The following is a 26,599-nucleotide window of genomic DNA, read 5'->3' on the forward strand; positions in this document are numbered from 1 at the left end:
TCACTCGAGTCCAAAACTCCAGACAAAACATCAGCAGCCTCTCGGCAAACAGTGGGCCTTTTTGGTAACTCACGGCGACTCCCTCGTGTTTTGACCCGAGTCAAAGAGCGCTTGCTGGGAGTAGTAGACTCCAGCTTCATACCGGAGCCCTCCCCAGACTCACCGCCTGCCGAGGGGTCACCAAATCTAGACCCCTGCTCCATCAGAGCTGTGGTTGCATGTTGCATGTCTTGTTGCATTTATTAGTAATACATGTATAATCGATGTGTAATACAGGATGATGAAAGTTGTCGGGGTCTGTGTGCCTCAGAAGCAGCTGCATGCAAGGTTTTCAATGCACCTGCACCTCACCGTAATTGTGCAGGAGTTAATAACCTCGATCCACATTGGATCCGAATTCCTGTTTTACTGGCTATAGTGTGTCGTGTCCATAACCAGAGAACTGAGCACACTTTGAAAAATCACTTCCAAATTAATTTATTTTCGCGATTATAATGTGTGTTGAATTGTTAAACTTTGGAACCACTAAATCTATTCTAATTTTAATGTAATATCTAATTTTATATAATATCTTCTATTCTTCCTCCTCCGAAGCCTTCTCGAGATCGGAGGAATCCAGCGCCACTTCTTGGTAGTCCTTCTCCAGCGACGCCATGTCCTCCCGCGCGTCCTGGAACTCCCCTTCCTCCAGCCCCTCTCCCACGTACCAGTGGACAAAAGCTCGCTTGGCATACATTTTGTCGAACTTGAGGTCGAGGCGGGTCCACGCCATGGAGATGGCGGTGGTGTTGCTCAGCATGCAGAGGGCGCGTTGCACCTTGGCCAGGTCGCCCCCTGGCACCACGGTAGGGGGCTGGTAGTTGATGCCCACCTGCAACGCGCAAACATTGAATTAAATCCCACACTTGTGTCTCAACTCTTAGTTCGTTAGTCTCAACTCTTTCGCTCTGAAAACCCGCTGCCGCGGGACAAATGCAATGCTGTTTTCCCGCAAGGTGGCGTTGTAAGGCGGGAGGGATGCAATAAGAAGTGATGCAATTATTTACTTCCTGTACCACCAAAAGTCGAACGTTTCATGCAGTAGTCGATCTGAAGGATTACTTGGCAAAATGTGCCAATTCATACCATTGGGTCACTGCCGTCTACGCGCACAACAATCCTATCAATCCCATCCTCCCCCTGCTCCTTCGATAGCGCCTCCTTCAGGCTTGTGCCGAACCTGAGCAATTGATGCCGGGATTCAAGGATTGAGTTGAGAAAATTGACAAGAAATATTCATTTGGATGTGTGCTGGGATCAGGATGGCTTGAGGTGTTGTTGAGGGAGCGCACAGGTAGGGGGGGGGGAGGTTTTCTGTCCAATTATTGTGAAAGAAAGTTGGGGCATTTATTAAACAGATGTAGATGAACGATTTTTCCGCGGTATTGCTTTTTAGAAGGCAATGTCCAATCTTCCCATCGGGTCATGTTATCCTAAACCCTCCACTCACCTTGAACCCGGTCGGGCACCAGTCCACGAACTGGATGGAGCGCTTGCTCTTGATGGTGGCGATGGAGGAGTTTACGTCCTTGGGCACCACGTCCCCGCGGTACAGCATGCAGCACGCCATGTACTTGCCCTGGCGGGGATCGCACTTCACCATCTGGTTGGCCGGCTCGAAGCAAGAGTTGGTGATTTCGGGGACCGACAGTTGCTCGTGGTAAGCCTTCTCCGCCGAGATGAGGGGCGCGTAGGTGGCGAGCGGGAAGTGTATGCGCGGGTAAGGGACCAGGTTGGTTTGGAACTCAGTCAGGTCCACGTTGAGGGCGCCGTCGAAGCGCAGCGAGGCGGTGATGGACGACACGATCTGCGCCATCAGGCGGTTGAGGTTGGTATATGTGGGGCGCTCGATGTCCAGGTTCCGCCGACACACGTCGTAAATGGCCTCGTTGTCCACCATGAAGGAGCAATCGGAGTGCTCCAGGGTGCAGTGGGTGACCAGCACGGCGTTGTAGGGCTCGACTACGGCGGTGGAGATCTGAGGCGCTGGGTAGACGGAAAACTCCAGCTTGGATTTCTTACCGTAGTCGACGGAGAGTCTCTCCATGAGGAGGGAGGTGAAACCCGAGCCGGTGCCGCCGCCGAAACTGTGGAAGATGAGGAACCCCTGGAGTCCGGTGCACTGGTCGGCCTGAGGGAAGGAAAGCGGGAATCGTGAATAGAATACCGGATATAACGTTCGTAAGCTGGGATGAGATTGTTCTTTCACTTCCTCTTAACACGTACATAGAGAATAAGTTTGCAGTCAAGGATCGACCTATATGTCTGCATTGGACACAACGCACATGTTATAAACTTATAACATTCGCATTAGGCACCATTCGGAATACGCAAAGCTGTTCTGGACGTCGAGGTTTAAGCAAGGGCGCAGAATAAATTTACTAGAAAGAATGCTTCGTCGATTCGAGGGTAGCAGAAAAGGTTAAGGAAAGCATTGGCAAGTTGGGAGTGTGTTCTCTGAAACATGGGAGGATGAGCGGAGACATGATAAAAGTGTATAAAATATGAAAGGCATAGATGGGATATCATTTTTCCGAACGCCTTTTGCATTACGTAAATGTCAACTTGGAAGGGTAAAGTCAGCAGGTATTTTCGGTGCACAATAGAAATTCTAGGGGGGTTCCCGGACAAGAAACTGATCCCGGAAATGCGGCAGTAACGAACGTATTATATGAAGTTCTATTGCGAATCAACTTACCACCTTCCGGATTCGATCCAGGACTAAGTCCACGATCTCCTTGCCGATGGAGCAGTGACCCCGGGCGTAGTTATTGGCCGCGTCCTCCTTTCCGGTGATTAGCTGCTCGGGGTGGAATAGCTGCCGGTAAGTACCGGTACGCACCTCATCTACAGGGGAGGGGAGCAGAGAACGGTTAATTAACCAGCGTGGCATGATGGCGGCGGTTCTGAGACAATCCGTGATCAATCGCCCGCCATTCCAAATTACCGATCACCGTGGGCTCCAAGTCGACGAACACAGCCCGCGGGACGTGCTTGCCCGCCCCCGTCTCGCTGAAGAAGGTGCTGAACGAGTCGTCGCCGCCTCCGATGGTCTTGTCGCTGGGCATCTGTCCATCCGGCTGGATCCCATGCTCCAGGCAATACAGCTCCCAGCAAGCGTTACCGATCTGGCACCCGGCCTGGCCGATGTGCACTGAAATACACTCGCGCTGGAGGCGATGGGAAATAACAAAAATACAATATTTACAATTACAACTCATTGACACCAGAGGGACTGGGGCCGTAACAGATGCTGGATCACCTATCCCTTCTCAATTGTAGTAGATGCTTTCTACGACACCCCGTTCGCCAATAAATAAGAACATAAAAAAACAAAATACACGTTGAACATTTGTGGAAGACGCGATCGATTGAGGGCAAGGTAAAGATGCGGATGAGGAACCAATGTGTCCCAATAGACAATAGACAGTAGACAATAGGTGCAGGAGTAGGCCATTCGCCCCCTCGATCCAGCACCGCCATTCATTGTGATCATGGCTGATCATTCTCAATCAGTACACCGTTCCTGCTTACTCCCCATACCACCTGACCCCACTATCCTTAAGAACTCTATCTAGATCTCTCTTGAATGTATTCAGAGAATTGGCCTCCACTGCCCTCTGTGGCAGAGAATTGCACAGATTCACAACTCTCTGACTAAAAAAGTTTTTCCTCATCTCTGTTCTAAATGGCCTACCCCTTATTCTTAAACTGTGGCCCCTGGTTCTGGACTGCCCCAACATTGGTAACATGTTTCCTGCCTCTAACATGTCCAACCCCTTAATAATCTTATACGTTTCACAGCCCTGTTCTACTTGGATGTGATCTCGGTTAGCGACACCTCCGCTCAAGGTGTGAATGGATCCTCCGGTCAACAGCTAAAACCGGACGTGAAAGGTGATTGGTGACCGCTGCGCTGTGTGGCCCGGCTCGATGGAACGCGACGGCGCTGGGGTTCTGTCACGTGGGCTTACCATCCTCTCTCTCTGTTGTTGCGGCGGTCGGTGGCGGATTTCGCCGCTCGCCCTATTTATACCGCCGGCCCGCCCAGCAATAACGGCCTCTGATTGGCCTCTTGGGACAATTGATCCGCGGTTGCTCGGAGACATTGTAGTAAACAAAGGCCGGCGGATTGTCCGCGGTGATGCGCGTCACACCTGAGCTGACGAATAGCACTTAGCAACGAGCAAGTCAGGTTTGTCTACGTCATTTCAGCTAGCATCATCCAGCCACCAACCCCTCCCCCAAAGCGCCCACCTAATCCCATCAGCGAGTGGAATAATATGGCACAGAAACAGGCCTTTCGGCCCACCAGTCATCCTCACTAACGCATCCACACTAATCCCATTGCTCGGCTCTGCGTTGTGGTTTCAATACCACTCTGCGGAAAATAATCCTTACATCTTTTTTCAGTCTCTACCTTCCACCCATATCCTCTGGTCTACAAAGGAGTAGGCCATGGGCCAGAAAACACGCCAGTGCCTCTACTTTCTCCGAAGCGTAGTTGAATTCCCCATGTGTCCAATTAATCGTCCCAAGTTCAGGATGCATCACAGCTTGGTTTGGCAACAGCTCTGACAAAGACCGCGAAAGATGGCAGAGGATCGTGGATGTAGCCCAGTCCATCAGAAAGACCAACTTCTCCCATGAGCTTCATATACACTTCACGTCCTCTCGGGAAAGCAGCCAACATAATCAAGTACCACACACACACACACACACACACACAACCACACACACACACAACCACACACACACACACAAACACACACACACACACACACACACACACACACACACACACACACGGCCAAGTGGGGGCGTGGCTGCGTTCTGCAGCTGCGGCTCACCGGCAGTCTCTCTGTCTTTTTATTGTTTTTGTCTTTGTTATCGTTTAAATGTTTCTTTTGATTTATTTTTAACTCTGTATATGTGGGGGGTGGTGGGGGGGGGGGGGGGGGGGGGGAAACCTTTTTTTCCAATCTCCTCCTCAACGGAGATGCGACCTTTACCGTGTTGTGTCTCCGTTCGCGCTACGGCCTAACACCGTGGAGTTGGCGGCCTCCAGCTGGGATCGACCTTGAAGACTCCGGTCGCAGGGCCTGGACTTACCATCTCGGAGGCTTCGGCCGTGGGCCCTGCAGACCGCAACATTTGGAGTTCGCAGGTCCCTGGCTGGCGACCGGCTTTCGGGAGCTCCAGCCATAGCAGCTTCGACCGCCCCGAAGCGCGAGGTTTGATTGACCCGCTCGCAGGCCCCTCATCGCCCTGCGTGGCTCGGCCGCGGCACTTTCCATCGCCCGGTGGGGGCTCAGGACCTTCATCGACATGCTCGGCTCGGCCCTGGGACTTTCCATCGCCCGGTGGGGGCTTCAAAAGTCGTGAGCCTCGATCGCCTCGTGGCACCACGGGAGAAGAATGAGGAGGAGATAAGACTTTTCTTTGCCTTCCATCACAGTGAGGGTGTACCTGGAGCAATCACTGTGATGGCTGTTTGTGTTAAAATTGTAATTGTGTGTCTTGTGTTCTTTATCGTCTACTGCCGGACCCTGACGTGAGAGGACGCTGGCGCCATTTGTTCGCCGCTTCTCCGTCTGGACAGTTCGTTTGTTTGTTTTTATGTCTTGACTGTTTTGTAAAGCGTCTTTGAGCACTTGGAAAAGCGCTATATAAAATAAATGTTTATTATTTAATATATTATTATTTCTTCTTCTTCCCCCTACCGTCAGGCAGAAGATACAAAACCTAGAAAGCCTGTATCATCAGATTGGGGGCAGGGTCCTTCTTACTGTTTCCACACACTTCAACATACCTCTCATAAGCGAAGGCCTAATTCCTGGTCGTCCAATCTATATCGTTGCTCCCCTTGCAGTTTTTTTATCTGCACTTTTTCAGTAGCTGCAACACGATGTTTATTTTTTTCTTTTCACTTACCTGATGTATTCATGTATGGTACGATCCGAATGGATAGCGTGCAGACACCGTTGTTCACGGTATCTCGATACAAGCAGCTATAGTAATGCCTTACCAGCAATTTGAGGAAAGGTGTCTTACTGTCCACCCTGACTTCGTTCCTCACAGTTTTGACCGGATCTCACCTGCTCCCCCCTCAACCTCCGAGGCTCAGCGGACATTAAACCCATTCCATCCATTCTCTCCCCGTTACCAAAATATCACATTCCAGGTTACATGCCGGTGAATCTCCTCTGTATTCGATTCGATTGTTTTCAATTACGTTTAAAGTGGAATTGGTGAGGAGACATAATTAATGTGACATTTATATTTGATTTGCACCATTTAAGCGCAATTGAGCAATCGTTAGGAGTTCTGTAGAGTCATAGAGTGACAGAGTCACACAGCGTGGAAACGGATCCTTCGGCCCAACGTGCCCCATTTACACAATTCGAACATGCCTGCATTTGGTCCATATCCCTCCAAGCCACCCCTGCCCATGTGCTTGTCTAATTGTTTCTTAAACTTTGCAATAGCCCTGACTGAACAACCTCATCTGGCAGCTTGTTCCATATACCCACCACCCTTTGTGTGAAAATGTTACTCCTCAGATTCCTATTAAATATTTCCCACTTCACCTTAAAACTCTGTCCTCTCGTTCTCGATTCCCCTATTCTGGGCATGAGACTCCGTGCGTCTACCCGATCTATTTCTCTCATAATTTTATGCACCACTAGAAGATCACCCCTCATCCTCCTCCAAGGAATAAATTCCCATCCTACTCAACCTCTCCCGAGACGTTCGAATCCTACCATCATCCTTGTAAATCCACTCTATACCTTTTCCAATTTGACAACATTTTTCCTACAACATGGTGCACAGTATGAAATGCGACCTCACCAATCTCATATGACTACAACATGACCTCCAAACGTCCAGACTCAGTATTCTGGCTGGTAAAGGCCAATATGCGAAAAGCCACTCTCACCACCACCAGTGACCCCCACCTTCAGGACACTATATACCTGCACATCTAGACCCCTCTGCTCCGCATCAGATCATAGAGCCCGACCACTCACGGTGTAGGCCCTGCCCAGGCGAGACTTTCCAAACGGCAACAACTCACATTTCTATGTTTAACATTCCATCAACCATTCCTCAAACAACTTGTCATTTCTTCACATCCTGCCTCACCATCTGTAGTACAACCTACATTTGTATCGTCTGCAAACTTGCTAATTTTGCCATGTACGTTTTCATCCAATTTTGTTGATATAGATGACTTCACCGAATCCTGAAGCACAACACTCTTCACAGGCCTCCAATCCGAGAAGCAACCTTCCGCCATCGCCCTCTGCGTCCCAGCATTCTGCCAACTTTAAATCAGTTCAACAATCTCTCCTTGGATCCCCTGCGAACTAACCTTCCAGAGCTGTCTACCGTGTGGAAACTTGTCAACTGCTTTGTTGAAGTCCATATATTCAACATCGACAGCTCTGCTTTGGTCAACCTTTTTGGTCACATCTTCCGAAAATACAATTCGTGAGACAAGATATCTCGCTTAGAAAACCATACTAACTCTCCCTAATTGGCCCTTGTCCATTAAATATTTTTTTTTATCCGTCAGCGTTCTCTCTAGTAACTTTCCAACTATGTATTTTGTTTTGTTTTGCCTGTCTTAGCATTTATTAGTAATTTCTGCAAAATTGAAGTGTAATATTGGATGCTCAGTGTTGTCAGGGTGTATGTGCCTCTGAAGCAGCTGCATGCAAGATTTTCAATGTGTTTGGGGGCCGTTTATCCAATTGTAGTCCTGTAATCCAATCGCAACAAGGTGATCACCTCCAGCTATGACCTATCCCGTTGTTCTTGTTTAAAGCTCTCATTTAATTCTCCTCCCCTTCAGCATTATCTGTACTCGTCGATTGTAAGCAGACACAATCTCAAAGGCATTTTTCAAACTAATATATTTTCAGACATATAGTGCCGAAGCGAAATGCTATATATTGCTAAATATAATATTTTTAATATTGTTTAATATTGCTATATATTGCTAAAATTACTTTCTAAAATTTTAGATATTCTGCAACGTAAAATATCATATTTGATTCAATGTTTAACTTAAAATAATATCGTCTATTCTTCCTCTGCTGCTCTCTCGAGATCGGCGGAGTCCAGCGCCACCTCTTCGTAGTCCTTCTCCAGCGACGCCATGTACTCCCGCGCGTCCTGGAACTCCCCCTCCTCCAGCCCCTCTCCCACGTACCAGTGGACAAAAGCTCGCTTGGCGTACATCTTGTCGAACTTGAGGTGGAGGCGGGTCCACGCCATGGAGATGGCGGTGGTGCGGCTCAGCATGCACAGGGCGCGTTGCACCTTGGACAGGTCGCCCCCCGGTACTACGGTTGGGAGCTGGTGGTTGATGCCCAATTACAGAGGATGGAAAGAACAAAACGTTGAAATTCAATTCGTGGATCCCACCCATTTGGCTCAATGCGAAACATGTATGTTCGTTCCAGCCCATTCGCTCTGAAAACCCCCTGCAGCGGGACAAATGCAACGCTGTGGTGCTCCTATGCTGAGGGTCTGTGGGTCCGAGATGTGCTTTCCCAGCCTCACATGCTGCTTCCTGTCTGTTAGGAAGTTGATGATCCACTGATGGAGGGGTTCACGCACAGCCAACTGGGAGAGTTCGTAGTGTAGTAGCTCTGGCACAATGGTGTTAAATGCATAGCTAAAGTCCACAAACAGAATCCTGGCATAGGTCCCCTTGCGGCCTAGGTGCTGGAGGATGAAGTGCAGGCCTATGTTGACTGCGTCATCCACCGATCTATTGGCTCTGTATGCAATCTGCAGAGGATTCAACAGGGGGTTTGTGATGTTTTTTCAGCTGGGCCAGCACAAGTCGCTTCGCTCAACACCTGCGCTCGATCCGCGTTGGCCAAACTGATCTCCCGGTGGCCGAGCACTTCAACTGCCCCTCCCATTCCCAGTCTGACCTTCCTGTCATGGGCCTCCTCCAGTGCCATAGTGAGGCCCACCGGAAATTGGAGGAACAGCATCTCATATTTCGCCTGGGCAGCTTGCAGCCCATTGGTATGAACATCGACTTCTCAAACTTTAGATAGTTCCTCTGTCCATCTCTTCCCCTCCCCTTCCCAAATCTCCCTCTATCTTCCTGTCTCCACCTATATCCTTCCTTTGTCCCGCCCCCTTGACATCAGTCTGAAGAAGGGTGTCGACCCGAAACGTCACCCATTCCTTCTCTCCTGAGATGCTGCCTGACCTGCTGAGTTACTCCAGCATTTTGTGAATAAATACCTTCATGGCTACAGAGGTCAGTGCGACAGGCCTGTAGTTATTAAGACCAGTGATCCTTGTCTTTTTGGGTACAGGGACAATAGTGGAGACCTTGAAGCAGGCAGGGACAGTGCAGGTTTGCAGGGACTGATTGAAATGTCTGTGTAGCTCGGTGCCAGTTCTTCGGCACAGAGCTTGAGGGTTGAGGGTCGAGGGGGAAAACATTGTCCGGTCCTGGAGATTTCCGGCTTTTCTGTTTCCTGAGTAGCCTCTCCACCTCCGCAATTTTGTTATTGTTGGAGATGGAGAAGTGGCCAGACTGATGTGAGATTGTGAGTATGTGCAAATTGGTGATTGCAGTGGGGTGGGGGGGGGGGGGTGGGGGGGGAAGGGGGGCGGGGGGAAGGGGGGAAGGGGGCAGTCTTTGCAAACTGGAGTCAGTCTGTGAGTAGGTGTGAATTGCTGCTTGGGGAGGAGTTGTTGGGGAAGGGTTCAGTCTTTGCAAACTGGAATCAGTCTGTGAGTACTTGTGCAGTGATGATGGGGGGTGGGGAGGAGGCTTTCTTGGGCGTATCTGTAGAGGTTGGTGAGAGTTGTTAGGGATATGACGAAGTTCCTTGTTGAGGAAGTAAAGGGGTTGTGTGCATTCTTGCCGACTGTATGGGTGGACCAGGATAAGTTGGCGATGAATATAACTACAAAATGCTGGAGTAACGAAGCGGGACAGGCAGCATCTCTGGAGAGAAGACGTTTTGCGTCGAGACCCTTCTTCAGACTGATGTCAGGGGACAGGGGGATACATAGATAAGGAAGTGTATGGTGTGAAAACAGGGCAAAGGGAATGAGGATTAAGGAAAATGTAGAATAGATCATTTTCAGCTGGGAGCAGGTAACATCAAAGAAAACAGAGACAAAATGTACTCGGAGACAGCCAGACTGGTCCCAGAACTGGGAAGATGGGCGGATGAAGAGAGAGGGAATGCAAGGGTTAATTGAAGTTATCGAAGTCGATGCTCATACCGCTAGGATTCAAATCCCTGGAGCGCAGGAGGATGAGGGGTGATCTTTTAGAAGTCAAGTCAAGTCAAGTCAATTTTATTTGTATAGCACATTTAAAAACAACCCACGTTGACCAAAGTGCTGTACATCTGATTAGGTACTAATTTTTAAAAAAATAAAAAATGAAACATACAGTAGCACTCAAACAGTTCACAGCGCCTCCTCAATGAGCCTCAAACGCTAGGGAGTAGAAATAGGTTTTGAGCCGGGACTTAAAGGAGTCGACGGAGGGGGCAGTTCTAATGGGGAGAGGGATGCTGTTCCACAGTCTAGGAGCTGCAGGTATAAAATCATGAGAGGAATAGATCGGGTCTCTTGCCCAGCGTGGTGGGAATCAGCAACCAGAGGGCATAGATTTAAGGTGAATGGGGAAAGATTTTATCGGAATCTGAGGGGTAACATTTTACGCAAAGGGTGGTGAGTGAAATTGACCAGTTACCGGAGGGCGTAGTTGAGCCAAATAGAACTGGAACATTTAAGAAAGATTTTGATAGGTACATGGATAGACAATAGACCATAGACAATAGGTGGAGGTGTAGGCAATTCGGCCCTTCGAGCCAGCACCACCATTCAATGTGATCATGGCTGATCATTCTCAATCAGTACCCCGTTCCTGCTTTCTCCCCATACCTCCTGACTCCGCTATCATTAAGAGCTCTTTCTAACTCTCTATTGAATGCATTCAGAGAATTGGCCTCCACTGCCTTCTGAGGCAGAGTATTCCACAGATTTACAACTCTCTGACTGAAAAGGTTTTTCCTCATCTCCGTTCTAAATGGCCTACCCCTTATTCTTAAACGGTGGCCCCTGGACTCCCCCAACATTGGGAACATGTTTCCTGCCTCTAACTTGTCCAACCCCTTAATAATCTTATATGTTTCGGTAAGATCCCCTCTCATCATTCTAAATTCCAGTGTATACAAGCTTCGTCGCTCCAGTCTTTCAACATATGACAGTCCCGCCATTCCGGAAATTAACCTAGTCAACCTACGTTGATCGCCCTCAATTGCAAGAATATCCTTCCTCAAATTTGGAGCCAAAACTACACACAGTACTCCAGTTGCGGTCTCACTATGGCTCTATACAACTGCAGAATGACTTCTTTGCTCCTATACTCAACTCCTCTTGTTATGAAGGACAACATTCCATTGGCTTTCTTCACTGCCTGCTGTACCTGCATGCTTTCTTTCAGTGACTGATGCAATAGGACACCCAGATCTCGTTGTATGTCCCCTTTTCCTAACTTGACACCATTCAGATAATAATCTGCCTTCCTATTCTTACCACCAAAGAAGATAACCTCACACTTATCCACATTAAACTGCATCTACCATGCATCCGCCCACTCACACAACCTGTCCAAGTCACCCTGCAACCCCATAGCATCTTCCTCACAGTTCACACTACCACCCAGATTTGTATCATCTGCAAATTTGCTAATGGTACTTTTAATCCCTTCATCCAAGTCATTAATGTATATTGTAAGTAGCTGCGGTCCCAACACCGGGCCTTGCGGCACCCCACTAGTCACTGCCTGCCATTCTGAAAGGGACCCTTTTATCCCCACTCATTGCTTTCTGTCTGTCAACCAATTTTCTATCCATGTCAGTACCCTACCACCAATACCATGTGCTCTAATTTTGCCCACTAATCTCCTATGTGGGGCCTTGTCGAAGGATTTCTGAAAGTCGAGGTACACCACATCCGCCGGCTCTCCCCTGTCAATTGTCCTAGTTACATCCTCAAAGAATTCCGGAAGATTAGTCAAGCATGATTTCCCCTTCGTAAATCCATGCTGACTCGGAACGATCCCGTTACTGCTATCCAAATGCTCCGCAATTTCGTCCTTTATAAGGCTTGGAGGAATATGGACCAAACGCAGGCAAGTGGGACTAGTGTTGACGGGATATGTTGACCTTTGAGGTCAAGTTCGGCCAAGTAACCCGTTTCCACGACGTAACACTCAATGTCTCCATAACAGATGCGTGTAAATACCCCTCCCAAATTTATCAAGATCGTTTATTGGAGGGAACGCAAGTCGGGAGCTCCAGGCAGAGCGAGAATACATTAGATCATCCAAGTACCTGAGACGTCCAGAAATGACTGCCCAATCTTGGCGAGAACACGTTAGCACTTTGTGTCTATCTTTGTTATAAACCAGCATTTGCAGTTCCTTGTCGATACCCGCGTCAGGATGACTGGAAAGTTTATCCAAGGTATTGTGGGCGGCACGGTAGCGCAGCGGTAGAGTTGCTGCTTTACAGCGAATGCAGCGCCTGAGACTCAGGTTCGATCCTGACTACGGGTGCTGCACTGTAAGGAGTTTGTACGTTCTCCCCGTGACCTGCGTGGGTTTTCTCCGAGATCTTCGGTTTCCTCCCACACTCCAAAGACGTACAGGTATGTAGGCTAATTGGCTGGGTAAATGTAAAAATTGTCCCTAGTGGGTGTAGGATAGTGTTAATGTACGGGGATCACTGGGCGGCACGGACATGGAGGGCCGAAAAGGCCTGTTTCCGGCTGTATATATATGATATGATATGATACGCGCGCTGTCTGTACAGTATTTGTACGTTCTCCCCGTGACCGCGTGGGTTTTGTCCGAGATCTTCGGTTTCCTCCCACACTCCAAAGACGTACACATTTGTAGGTTAATTGGATTGGTACAAGTACAAATTTTCCCTCGTGTGTGTAGGGTAGTGTTAATGTGCGGAGATCGCTGGTCGTTGCGGACTCCTAAGGTCATACGTGATAGGAGTAGAATTGGGCCATTCGGCACATCAAGCATGCTCCGCAATTCAATCATGTCTGAACTGTCCCTCTCTCCGAACCCTATTCTCCTGCCTTCTCCCCACAACCTCTGACTCCCCGTGACCTGCGTGGGTTTTCTCCGAGATCTTCGGTTTCCTCCCACACTCCAAAGACGTACAGGTATGTAGGTTAATTGGCTGGGTAAATGTAAAAATTGTCCCTAGTGGGTGTAGGATAGTGTTAATGTGCGGGGATCGCTGGGCGGCACGGACTTGGTAGGCCGAAAAGCCTGTTTCCGGCTGTATATATATGATATGATATGATGATAATCTATCTATCTCTGCCTTTAAAAAATCTACTGACTTGGCCTCTATTCAAGAATTCCACAGATTCACGACCCTCTGAGTAAAAGTTTTTCTCCTCCTAAAAGAACGTCCTCTAATTCTAAGGCTCTGACCTCTAGTCCTAGACTCTCCCACTCGGTGGGCCGAAGGGCCGGCGTCCGCGCTGTATCTCTAAAATGAACTAGAAATCTGATCTGATCGGAGAGAAATAATGATTTTAGGACCGTCAGGAAGTAGGCAAGGCTGTTCCCTCTCCCATGTAGGGCCCTCTACATATTGCCCGAGGAAAGCTTCCTGAACACATTGGACAAACCCCACAACATCTAAACCGTTGGCACTGCGGCAGTCCTAGTCTACATTGGGAAAGTTCAAATCCCATCGGACAACTATTGCACCAGCATATATGTTCCCCTAATTCCCGTTCACTATTTGGGGACCAATAATCCAGTCGCAACAAGGTGATCACATCCAGCTATGACTCATCCCGTTGTTCTTGTTTAAAGCTCTCATTTAATTCTCCTCCCATTCAACATGCTCTGTAGTCGTCGATTGTAAGCAGACACAATCTCAAAGGCATTTTTCAAACTAATTTATTTTCAGACTTATAGTGCTAAAGAGTAAAGCTAAAATTATATTGCTAAATATAATATTTTTAATATTGCTTAATATTGCGTAATATTGCTAAAATTAATTTCTAACATTTTAGGTATTCTGCAATGTAAAATATCATATTTGATTCAATGTTTAACTTAAAATAATATCGTCTATTCTTCCTCTGCTGCTCCCTCGAGATCGGCGGAGTCCAGCGCCACCTCTTCGTAGTCCTTCTCCAGTGACGCCATGTCCTCCCGCGTGTCCTGGAACTCCCCTTCCTCCAGCCCCTCTCCCACGTACCAGTGGACAAATGCTCGCTTGGCGTACATCTTGTCGAACTTGAGGTTGAGGCGGGTCCACGCCATGGAGATGGCGGTGGTATTGCTCAGCATGCAGAGGGCTGGTAGTTGATGCCCACCTACTGGGGATGGAAAGAACGAAGCGTTTAAATTCAATTCGTGTATCCCACTCAATTGGCTCAATGCGAAACATGTGTGTTCGTCCCAGCCAATTCGCGCTGAAAACCCCCTGCAGGGGGACAAATGCAACGCTTTGCTTTCGCGCAGGGCGGCGCTTTAAGGCGGGAGTCTTGCAATTAGGAAGTGATGCAATTCTTTACTCCCGTCTCCGCGCCCAACAATCCCACTAATTTCCTCCTCCCTCTATTCCCTCCATAGCGCCCTCTACAGGGCTGTGCCTAACCTGTGCTATTGAGGACTGTACTCAAGACCTGAGGTGGGAAAACTTCCAGGCAGTATTCCATTGTTTGCAGTGCTCCGATAAGGATGGATTGAGGTGTTGAGTAGCGAGCGCATAACACGGGCGGGAGGGAGGTTTTCTGTCCAATTATTGTGAACGAAACAAGGGACATTTATTGAATAGGTGTAGATGCACCATTCTCCTGGGTTATCGCTTTTTCGTTGTCAATGCCCCATCTTGCCAGCCTTTACCCTAAGCCATCCACTCACCTTGAACCCGGTCGGACACCAGTCCACGAACTGGATGGAGCGCTTGGTCTTGATGGTAGCGATGGAGGAGTTTACGTCCTTGGGCACCACGTCCCCGCGGTACAGCATGCAGCACGCCATGTACTTGCCCTGCCGGGGATCGCACTTCACCATCTGGTTGGCCGGCTCGAAGCAGGCGTTGGTGATTTCGGGGACCGACAGTTGATCGTGGAAAGCCTTCTCGGCCGAGATCAGGGGCGCGTAGGTGGCGAGCGGGAAGTGGATACGTGGGTAAGGGACCAGGTTGGTTTGGAACTCAGTCAGGTCCACGTTGAGGGCGCCGTCAAAGCGCAGCGAGGCGGTGATGGACGACACGATCTGCGCCATCAGGCGATTGAGGTTGGTGTAGGTGGGGCGCTCGATGTCCATGTTCCGCCGGCACACGTCGTAAATGGCCTCGTTGTCCACCATGAAGGCGCAGTCGGAGTGCGCCAGGGTGCAGTGTGTGACCAGCACCGAGTTGTAGGGCTCGACCACCGCGGTGGAGATCTGCGGCGCCGGGTAGACGGAAAACTCCAGCTTGGATTTCTTGCCGTAGTCGACGGAGAGTCTCTCCATGAGGAGGGATGTGAATCCCGAGCCGGTGCCGCTCCCAAAACTGTGGAAGATGAGGAACCCCTGTAGTCCGGTACACAGGTAGGCCTGAGGTGAGGAAAGCGGAAATCGTGAATAGAAGACCGGATATGACTTTCGTGAGCTTCCTACCTACCACAGTGGTTGGGCATAAGCGGATGCCTCTGGGATGAAGGAACCAGATTGTTCTTTCACTTCCACTCAACACGTACATAGAGAATAAGCTGGCAGTCAGGAATCGTCCTATTTGTCTGCATTGGACACAACGCATCTGTTCAAATGGCTTTCGAAAATCTTATGTGCCAATGGCTTACCTCGAGTGATTGCAAAGTAGCCCTCCCTTACATTTGGGCGGAAGTGAAGGTAAAGTTATAAAATTCGCATTAGGCATCATTCGGAGTACACAATGTGGTTCTGGTTTACGCATTCCGTGAACGACGGCGAAGCTTAGGCAAGGGTGCAGAAGAAATTTACCAGAAAGAATGCTTCATCCAGTCGAGGCTATTAGGAAAGTTTAAGGAAAGGATGGGCAAGTTGGGAGAGCATTGTCTGAAACATGGGAGGATGAGGGGAGATCTGATAAAAGTGTATAAAATATGAAAGGCATAGATGGGATGCCATTTTTCCGAACCCATTTCCATTACGCAAATTTCAAATTGGAACGAGAAAGTTAGAATGTATGGACGGAGCACAATAGAAATACTAGGGGCGGTCCCGGACAGGAAACGAATCCCGGAAGTGCGATAGTAAGGAAGGTATTATATGACGTTCTATTGCGAACCAACTTACCACCTTCCGGATTCGATCCAGGACTAAGTACACGATCTCCTTGCCGATGGAGCAGTGACCCCGGGCGTAGTTATTGGCCGCGTCCTCCTTTCCGGTGATAACCTGCTCGGTGTGGAACAGCTGCCGGTAAATTCCGGTCCGCACCTCATCTGTAGAGGGAGGGGAGAAGCAAATAGAGAATTAACCTGCGCCACACACATGCCCCACCCCACGTGTCAGGGTATTGCTTGTGATCATGCAGAATATATCAGTTCTCTTCTCCCTGCTACCTTACCGATCACCGTGGGCTCCAGGTCGATGAACACGGCTCGCGGGACGTGCTTGCCCGCTCCCGTCTCGCTGAAGAAGGTGTTGAACGAGTCGTCGCCGCCTCCGAGGGTCTTGTCGCTGGGCATCTGTCCATCCGGCTGGATCCCGTGCTCCAGGCAATAGAGCTCCCAGCAAGCGTTGCTGATCTGGCACCCGGCCTGGCCGATGTGGACTGAAACACACTCGCGCTGTAGGCGATGGGAAATACAAAAACATAATATTTACCATTACAACTCATTGACACCAGAGGGACTGGGGCCGTAACAGTTGCCGGATCACCCATCCCTTCCCATTTGTAGTAGATATATTCCACGACACATCGTTCGCCAATAAGTACGAACATTTAAAAAAAACACGATGAACATTTGTGGAAGACGAGATCCATTGGGGGCAAGGTAAAGCTGCGGATGAGGAACCAATGTGTCCCTGTTCTACTTGGATGTGATCTCGGTTAGCGACATCTCCGCTCAAGCTGTGAATGGGACCTCCGGTCAACAGAGGTGAAAGGTGATTGGTGAACGCTCCGCTGTGTGGCCCGGCTCTATGGAACGCGGCGGCGCTGGGGGTTCTGTCACGTGGGCTCACCATCCTCTCTGTCTGTTGTCGCGGTGGTCGATGGCGGATGTGCCGCTCGACCTCTTTATACCACCGCCCCGCTCAGCAACAACGGCCTCTGATTCGCCTCTCGGGACAATTGACCCGCGGTTGCTCGGAGACATTGTACGGTAGCGCAGCGGTAGAGTTGCTGCTTTACAGCGAAAGCAGCGCCGGAAACTCAGGTTCGATCCTGACTACGGGTGCTGCACTGTAAGGAGTTTGTACGTTCTCCCCGTGACCTGCGTGGGTTTTCTCCGAGATCTTCGGTTTCCTCCCACACTCCAAAGACGTACAGGTATGTAGGTTAATTGGCTGGGTAAATGTAAAAATTGTCCCTAGTGGGTGTAGGATAGTGTTAATGTGCGGGGATCGCTGGGCGGCACGGACATGGAGGGCCGAAAAGGCCTGTTTCCGGCTGTATATATATGATGATATGATAAACAAAGGCCGGCGGATTGTCCGCGGTGATGCGCGTCACAATGGAGCTGAGGAATAGCACTTAGCAACGAGCAGGTGAGGTTTGTCTACCTCATTTCAGCCAACGTCATCCAGCCACCAACCCCTCCCCCAACCCGCCCACCTACATCCCAGCAGAGGATGGAATCAAAGGGCACAGAAACGGGCCTTTCGGCCCATCCTTCTCCTCCTGACTATCGCATCTACACTAGTCCCATTTGTTCGGCACTGCGTCCTGATTTCAATGACACTCTGGGTAAAAATAATCCTTACAGCTCATTTAAGTCTCCACCTTCCACCCATACGCTCTGGTCTTCCACACCAGTTGGCCATGGGCAAGAAATCTCGCCGATGCCCCTACTTTCGCAGAAGAGTGTTTAAATTGGGCATATCTCCAATGTATCTTTCCAAGTTCAGGATGCATCACAACTTGGTTTGGTAACCGCTCTGCCAAAAACCGCCAAAGACTACAGGGGACCGTCATCACCCTGACCAACCTTCCACCCTTACCCTTGAACTTCGTCTGCATTTCACGCCCGCTCGGGAAAGCAGCCAACAAAAGACGTACAGGTATGTAGGTTAATTGGCGGGTAAATGTAAAAAATGTCCCTTGTGGGTGTAGGATAGTGTTAATGTACGGGGATCACTGGGCGACACGGACTTGGAGGGCCGAAAAGGCCTGTTTCCGGCTGTATATATATGATATGATATGAAAATCAAATACCACACGTACACACACTCGCGCACACTCACTCACAAACATACACACACACACACACACACACACACACACACACACACACACACACACATGCCCATTCCTGGACAGCTATTTAGCTCCCTGCTAGCCATCGCTGGCATCGAGCTGCAGGATACTCGCTAGCTGCTAACGCTTGCAGCTGCCCGGCTGCCTCCTCTGCCTTCACGTCCTCAGCTCCCTATTAACCCTCAGGCTGCTCAGCTTCCTCGGTCCTCCTCATAGGCCATGCTCTGGGTCAGCCTGTTGTGCCTGACGCTTTGGTCAGCTAGCCCGCGGCTGCCGGCTAACTTCTCCGGGCTCTGTGCTCCTTCGCTCCTGCCTGGCATGGCACTGAGGTACTTCGCCGCGAGTCTGCTCCAACTCAACAACCACTCTACTCCGCCATGAATCTCTGCCATCAAAAACCACGGACTTCTACGACGACCCGGATACATCCACAGAGGCTCCGGTCGCAAGTTTGTTTACTCCCAGAACGGTCACTCCATCCCCGCACTCTGGTCAGCTGAGCGGACTTCCACTCGTCGATTACATCATCACAACAACGCACACGAGCTCGCCCCCTGTCTGCAAGCCCTGGCAAAATCACCATGCAAAGCAATATGAAGCTCAATTTGTTCAATACCCGGTCCCTTAACAATAAAAGCCACATTCTGAATGACTTCATCCTGGACAATAAACTGGACTTCCTCTGTCTGACTGAAACCTGGCAACAACCTCTGGACTAACTCTCACTCAACCTCACTACACCCAACGGATACTCCTACATCAATAAACCACGCTCGGAGGGCCGAGGTGGTGGGATTGCCGTAATACACCGACAGGACTTCAAGATCAGCCTCATCTCCATCTCATCTGCTCCTTCATTTGAACACCTGGCTTTTAAACTCTCTGGTCACACACAATTAGTCATGTCAGTCGTCTACCGTCTACCGCCCTCCCAAACCACACCCATCATTCCTTTCTGACTTCTCCGACTTCCTGACCCAGTTCTGTTCTTTCTCCCCCTCAATTCTCCCCCTCGGTGATTTCAATATCCACATGGACTCCACTGACTCCACAATAACCGCTGACCTCACTGAAATACTCAACTGCTTTAACCTCATTCAACATTTCAATTTTCCCACCCATAACCGTGGGCACATTGTGGACCTTGTCTGCTCCACTGGACCAAATCTACATCACCTTTCTGGCTCCGACCTCACCCTCTCTGATCACTTATGTCCGTCAACATTCCCACCACAGCTCCAAGGCAAAAACGCAAAATCAACTTCCGTAAACTGAACTCTGTTTCACCTTCCTTGCTCTCATCCTCCCTCTCTGAAAAAATGTCCGCCTCTCCCTTCGTTGACCTCCACAGCCCTTCTGACCTCACTGACTACTACAACCACACTCTCTCCTCCTGCCTCGACCAGCTTGCACCTATGAAAACCAAAACAGTTTCCTTCACCCACTCTGCTCCCTTGTTTATCCCCGAACTCCGCATGATGAAAACCCATGCCCGCCAACTTGAAAGACTCCGCAACAAAACAGGACTCACAATTCACTCCCAAGCCTACAAAGACCACCTGCAGCACTCCCCCGCCCACTCCACCTACTACTCTCAAATAATTCACTCTGGCTCCGGAAACCCAAAAGCACAACAATAAACTCTACAATAAACAAACTCCTCAGCCCCCTGGACACCATCTCCCAGTCATTCACAGTCGACAAATGCACCTCTTTCCTTTCATTCTTCCAAAGCAAAATAGACAACATCTACAGCACCTTAACCACCAACGCACCTGCTCCCCCTCAAACCACCCTCCCCCTTATCCTGTCAACCCCTGTCTCAGTTCTCCCCAGTCTCCACCACCGACCTCTCTGACCTCTTCACAGGAATGAAAATGCCACCTGTTCTCTGGAACCCATCCCCTCCAGCTTTGTCAGGGCCTGCCCTCCTGCTCTCTCTCCACTTATCACTGCAACAATAAACTCCCCCTTGTCCACTGGCATCGTCCCGCCATCCCTCAAAATCGCTGCTGTCACCCCTATCTGAAAAAATCTGGACTCAACCCTGACACCCCAAACAACTTCAGACCAATCTCCAACCTACCCTCAACTCAAACATCACCTCTCTACCAATAACCTGTATGAAACATTCCAATCCGGATTCCGCTCCAACCACAGTACTGAAACTGCACTCCTCAAAATCACCAACGACCTTCTCCTCTCCTCTGACGCTGGCAACCTCAACATTCTCATCCTACTCGACCTCAGCGCCGCCTTTGACACTATAAATCACTCCATCCTTCTCACCCGACTTGAAACCTCCTTTAACATCACCGGATCAAATCATACCTCTCCGCCAGGCACCAGTTCATCTCCATTAATAACTGCAAATCCCCCATCCCTCCCCTCCCCCAAGGTGTCCCCCAAGGTTCAGTTCTCGGCCCCCTCCTCTTCATCCTGTACCTGTTCCCCCTTGTTCAATTAATCCGCCGTCATGGTCTCAAGTTCCACTGCTTCGCCGATGATATCCAGCTCCTCATCTCCACCAAGTCAATCTCCACCACCACACACTCTACCCTGACAAACTGCATCACTGAAATAAAATCTTGGCTTCAATTCAATTTCCTCAATCTCAACCGCGACAAATCTGAAATCATCATCATTGGACCAAAAATGCTCACCAAATCCACCCACAACTTCACCCTCAATATTGATGGTTTCCCAGTATCCACCTCTCCTCACATCCGGAATCTTGGAATCATCTTTGATCAAACCCTCTCCTTCGACAAACACATCAAACACATCACCAAGACAGCCTTCTTCCATCTCAAAAACATCGCCCGTCTCCGTCCATCCCTCACCTCCACAGCTGCAGAAACCCTCATCCACGCCTTCATCACCTCCCTTCTGGACTACTGCAACAGCCTCCTCTATGGTTCACCCTCAAAAATCATCAATAAACTCCAATACATCCAAAACTCCGCTGCCCGTCTACTCACCCACTCCACGATCCGTGACCATATCACCCCTGTCCTTTACAAGCTCCACTGGCTCCCCATCCCCCAGAGAATCCAGTACAAAATCCTCCTCATGACCTACAAAGCCCTCCATAATCTGGCCCCATCCTACCTGACTGACCTCCTCCACAGACACACTCTCACCCGCACCCTCCGCTCTGCTGCTGCTAACCTCCTGCCCCCCCCCCCCCCCCCCATCCGGACCAAACTCAGATCCTGGGGGGACAGGGCTTTCTCCATCGCTGCTCCCACACTCTGGAACTCACTACCCCAAACCGTCAGAGACTCCTCCTCACTCACCACATTCAAAACATCACTGAAGTCTCACCTATTCAGCACTGCCTTCAACCACTGACCGTCACCTCACCTTCTTTTTCCTTTTCTGTTCGTTTACTCATTTATCTATTAAAAAAATAAAAATCTATGTTTTAGTAAACCCTGTAAAGCGTCTTTGAGTGTTTAGAAAAGCGCTATATAAATGTAATGCATTATTATTATTATTATTATTATTATTATTATCAGGCACTTGAACAGACCTCCCATAAGGTAACAAATATGTTACCGATCATCCAATCTATCTCGTTGCGGCCCTTGCACTCTGGTTTTCTGCATTTTCTCGTGTAGCTGTAGCATTCAGTTCTCCACGCTGTTCAGCTCCTCGTTCCCTCTACCTGTTGTACTCATGTATGGTATGGTCGGATCCGGTATGGTATGGTACTTTATGGGTCACGTGTACTGAGGTACAGTGAAATTCATGTTTGTATTAAGTTCAGTACATTTATCACAAGTACAAGAATAGCGTGCAAACCAAAGCTTTTCACTGTATCTCGGTACACGTGCCAATTGCAAATCAATCCCACTGCAATGGGGGTATGTTTCTCAATAGCCACCATGTCTCCTTCTCTCAATTTCTCCACCGCTACCGCCCCCCCCCCCCCCGCCCCACGCACACACTTCTCCACCGCTCCGTGGACAGCAAACCCAGTCTATCCGGCCTCTACCCCGCACCACAACATTCCATTCCAGCCAACGTCACAATGAATCTCCTCTGCACACTCCCCAGTGCAGTCACGTCCTCCGGACAATGTGGGGACCAGAACTTTAAACCAGCTTGGAGTACCCCACATGAGACATCAATACATGATGCCCTAGCAATCAGGCCCCACGAGTCACGTGCCTGGGGATTGGGGGCGGCAGTGACTCTCACAACATTTAGGAGGTATCAGAGCGAGCACTCGATTGGCCAAGGCCGAGTAGGCTACGGAATGACTGCACAGAGTCAGAGAACCGTACTGCACGGAAACTGGCCCATCAGTCCCACACATGATGAGGCGATCGCGGTGGCAAACTGCGCTACTCCCTTTTCCAGCATTTGGCCCGTAGCCCTCTAAACCCGTCCTATCCACGTTCACCTCCAAATGTCCTTTAAGCATTGTAATTCAATCCGCATCTCGAGCTCCTTCTGGCACCTCATCCCAGATACGAATTGCCCTGAGTGGAAAACTGCCCCCGATATCCCTCTCACCCTAAATCTACAGTCTCATTTGTGAACCATCCTCCCGAGGAAACAGGCTGTGAGGCTGCACTCTATCCACGCCCCACCTGATCTGATGCACCTCAATAATGGCACACCCCAAACTCCTAAACTCAACAGAACCAAAGTCCCTGTCAACCGAACCTCTCCGTAAGACTTAAGAGAGCAAGCCCAGGTGACAAACGTGCATCGAAATTGCATTAGCAACTGGGATGAGTGGTTGAGGCTCGGCCTGGACTCAATCTGCTGGTTTACTCTTTCTGTATTAAGGAAGCGATTTGTGGCCGTTTCCCTTGGTTTCTGTGGCGCCCGCAGCTGCCGGATGCGTAATGTGTAAGAAGGAACTGGAGAACTTTCCCCACGCCCCACTTGATCTGATACACCTCAATAATGTCACATCTCAGCTCCCTAAACTCAAAGGAAACAAGCTCCCGGTCTACCATCCCCATCTACCGGATGCGTAATGTGTAGGAAGGAACTGCAGATACTGGTTTACACCGAAGCTGGGCGCAAAATGCTGGTGTACGTCATACGCAAGGCAGTTAGCAAACGTCAGATCCCCTCCCGTTAGATTCGTGCCTTTGATCTGACCCCCGGAATCATTGAAGGCAAGCGGCATGAAATAGGGAAGTAGTTCTGATGTTCCGGACGGCGCAACGCCAGCCCGCCACCGACCAATCGTCATGCCCTCCTCTACCTCCCCCAGTGCATCACACAAACAGCTTCCCGCCATGGACGCCATCTCCACTTCACGCAGCCTTGGGAACGCAGCCGACAGAGTCAATGTCCATTCACAAATCACCTGACCCCTCTTCTCCCCTCTCCAATCGGGCAGAAGGTACAATAGCTGGAAAAGTAGGTACCAGCATACTCTCGGACAGCTTCTTCCCCGCTCTTATCGGAGTACTGAACGGTTCTCGCATAAGCAACGGTGTTGTCCCAATCTTCCGACCGAGATCATTGCGGCGCTTGGAAAATTTCTCTGCAACTGTAACACTAAGCCACGGTGGCATATCGGTAGTGTCGCTCCCGTACAGCGCCAGAGATCCGGGTTCGATGCTGACCGCGGGCGCTGCCTGTACGGAGTTTGTACCTTCTCCCCGTGACTTGCTTCGTTTTTATTCGAGAACTCCGGTTTACTCCCATTCTCCAAAGACGTACAGGCTTGACGTCTAATTGGCTTGGTAAATTTGTAAATTGTCCCTCATGTGTGTAAGATGTTATTACTATGCTGAGATCGATGGTGGGCGCGGAATCGATGGGTCGAAGGGCCTGTTTCCGCGCTATATCTCTAAAGTAAACTAAACTAAACTAAACTAAACTAAACTAAACTAAACTGAACTATAAACTCAAGTCAAGTCAAGTCAAGTTTATTTGTCACATACACATATACGGTGTGCAGTGAAATGAAAGTGGCAATGCTTGCGGATCGTGCAAACAAATTACAATTACAGCATTAAAATTAAAATTAATACAGAAAATAAAATTTAGTCCCTGGAGTTATAATAGTTAACAGTCCTGATGGCTTGTGGGAAGAAACTCCGTCTCATCCTCTCCGTTTTCACAGCGTGACAGCGGAGACGTTTGCCTGACCGTAGCAGCTGGAATAATCAGTTGCTGGGGTGGTAGGGGTCCCTCATAATCTTGTTTGCTCTTGATCTGCACCTCCTAATGTATAAGTCCTGCAGGGGGACGAGTGTAGTTCCCATGGTGCGTTCAGCCGAACGCACGTTCTCTGCAGGGCCTTCCTGTCCTGGGCAGAGCTGTTCCCAAACCAGACTGTGATGTTGCCGGACAGGATGCTCTCTATAGCCCCAGAGTAGAAGCAATGAAGGATCCTCAGAGACAATCTGAATTTCCTCAGCTGTCTGAGGTGGTAAAGGCGCTGCTTTGCCTTACCCAGCAGTGCGGCAACGTGTGTTGTCCATGTCAGATCCTCTGTGATGCGGACTTCCAGGTATTTAAAACTGCTCACCCTATCCACAGTAGACCCATTTATCTCCAGTGGCGTGTACGTCCTTGGATGTTGAGCCCTTCTAAAGTACACAATCAGCTCCTTAGTTTTTTTTTACATTCAAGAGGAGGCTATTGCCCCGACACCAGAGTGCCAGATCAGCCACCTCCTCCCGGTAGGCCTTCTCATCGTTGTCGGAGATCCGGCCCACCACCACAGTGTCATCAGCAAACTTGAAGATGGAGTTTGAGCTGAACCTGGCCACACAGTCGTGTGTGTACAGTGACTACATACTATTCTGCTCTTTGGTATTTTTCATTTTGCACTACCTGTTGTGCGTGTGCTTGGCCTGATTGTATTCGGGTAAAAGTATAATCTCTTATGACTGGATAGCACGCAAACAGCTTTTCATTGCACCTCGGTATACATGACAATAATAAACCGACAAACCAATAGTTGATCTGGTATCGACATAAACTGGGTATCCGGGCGAGGTGGGTGAGGAAGCGGGTTTGGGGGGGGGGGGTGTCGCCAGTTTAAAGAGAAAATCAGCGGGGGAGACTGAGAGAAGGTGTGGGTGGGAGGTTTTTACCAGGACTTAATTCCAGAAACATGCTTCACGGAATTCCCTGGACCCCGCCGATCAATTTCAGAGTAAACCGCAGTTTAATCTCTCCACATCGCGATCACCTCAACCCAAATTCCCGCACACACGGGGGGGGGGGGGGGGTTGCACAGGGGGCCATTAGCATGACTCACTTGCACTACCATTGACTTGTGTTGTAATGGGGTTTTGCACAATTGTCTATTTCATTCTTGTCTTTCATTCTCTTCCATGGTTCGTGCGTAATCTGCATACCTTTGTGAGTCTTTGTGCCTGTGCTGCTGATGCAAGCAAGATTTGTATGGTACCTGTACCTCACCGCACTTGCGCATATCAATATGAACTCGACTTGCATATTCCGTCCCCGCATTTGCTGACTGAGCCTGGAGCACTGCGGCGACGGAATGACGTGTCGGGGAGCGTGCGCCACGTCGTGGGTACCACACACGACTTATTGCAGCTGGATCCCGATCAGAAGCAACGTCACTTCCGGCCCGACTCGCACACATGTGCTGGCTGACCGTGATGTTCAGTTCTGTTGGAAGGACAGATATGATGTGAATCGTGGCACATTGGGGCAGAAATTGAGGGGGAAATGCACGAAAAGTGCAATGCAAGAGGAACATTATACACACATTGAATCTAAATGCAGTTCCACAATTTATCCATTGTTAACGCCTGGGTGACACTTGTGTGCGTTCTCTAGGTCTACCTGGCTGTTATGCCCACTGTAAGCAAGATTTCTACTGTACCTCGACGTACTTGTCAAGATGACAATAAACTCCACTCGAATTGAACCCAAATTCTCATTTTCCTGGCAATACCTTTTTCGCGTTCTTACCTGTTACAATGGACATGCAATGGAAAATCGCTGTCCGATTAATTTATTTTCTTGTTTACAACTGGTGTTACATTCTTAAATCTTTTAACTGCTACATTTTCTATAAAATAAAGGTGACTGACTAATATCGT

At 49.4% G+C, this 26,599-nt stretch overlaps 1 protein-coding gene and 1 pseudogene across 1 annotated transcript; both read right to left on the reverse strand.

The window, feature by feature from the left end:
- Positions 1–574: 574 nt before the first annotated feature.
- LOC144611153 (tubulin alpha chain-like) lies at positions 575–4,148 on the reverse strand. Its single transcript, XM_078430216.1, has 5 exons — positions 4,014–4,148; positions 2,987–3,209; positions 2,738–2,886; positions 1,490–2,170; positions 575–871 (listed from the first exon to the last, which is right to left on the reverse strand). Exons 1-5 carry the CDS (start codon positions 4,146–4,148, stop codon positions 575–577), a joined length of 1,485 nt encoding a protein of 494 aa, XP_078286342.1.
- A 3,979-nt stretch (positions 4,149–8,127) lies between these two features.
- LOC144611061 (tubulin alpha chain-like) lies at positions 8,128–17,436 on the reverse strand (annotated as a pseudogene).
- Positions 17,437–26,599: the final 9,163 nt, after the last annotated feature.

This window comes from Rhinoraja longicauda, chromosome 39, assembly GCF_053455715.1.
Source record: "Rhinoraja longicauda isolate Sanriku21f chromosome 39, sRhiLon1.1, whole genome shotgun sequence".
Lineage (NCBI taxonomy): Eukaryota > Metazoa > Chordata > Chondrichthyes > Rajiformes > Arhynchobatidae > Rhinoraja > Rhinoraja longicauda.

What these genes read in the sequence shown, in the direction of transcription:
- LOC144611153 (XM_078430216.1), bottom strand. Translation starts at nt 4,148, where the DNA reads ATGTCTCCGAGCAACCGCGGATCAATTGTCCCAAGAGGCCAATCAGAG. An exon ending in CTTGGAGCCCACGGTGATCG is followed by an intron (nt 2,887 to 2,986) that starts GTAATTTGGAAT and finishes CCTCCCCTGTAG; the next exon opens with ATGAGGTGCGTACCGGTACT. An exon ending in TGGATCGAATCCGGAAGGTG is followed by an intron (nt 2,171 to 2,737) that starts GTAAGTTGATTC and finishes TCCTTCCCTCAG; the next exon opens with GCCGACCAGTGCACCGGACT.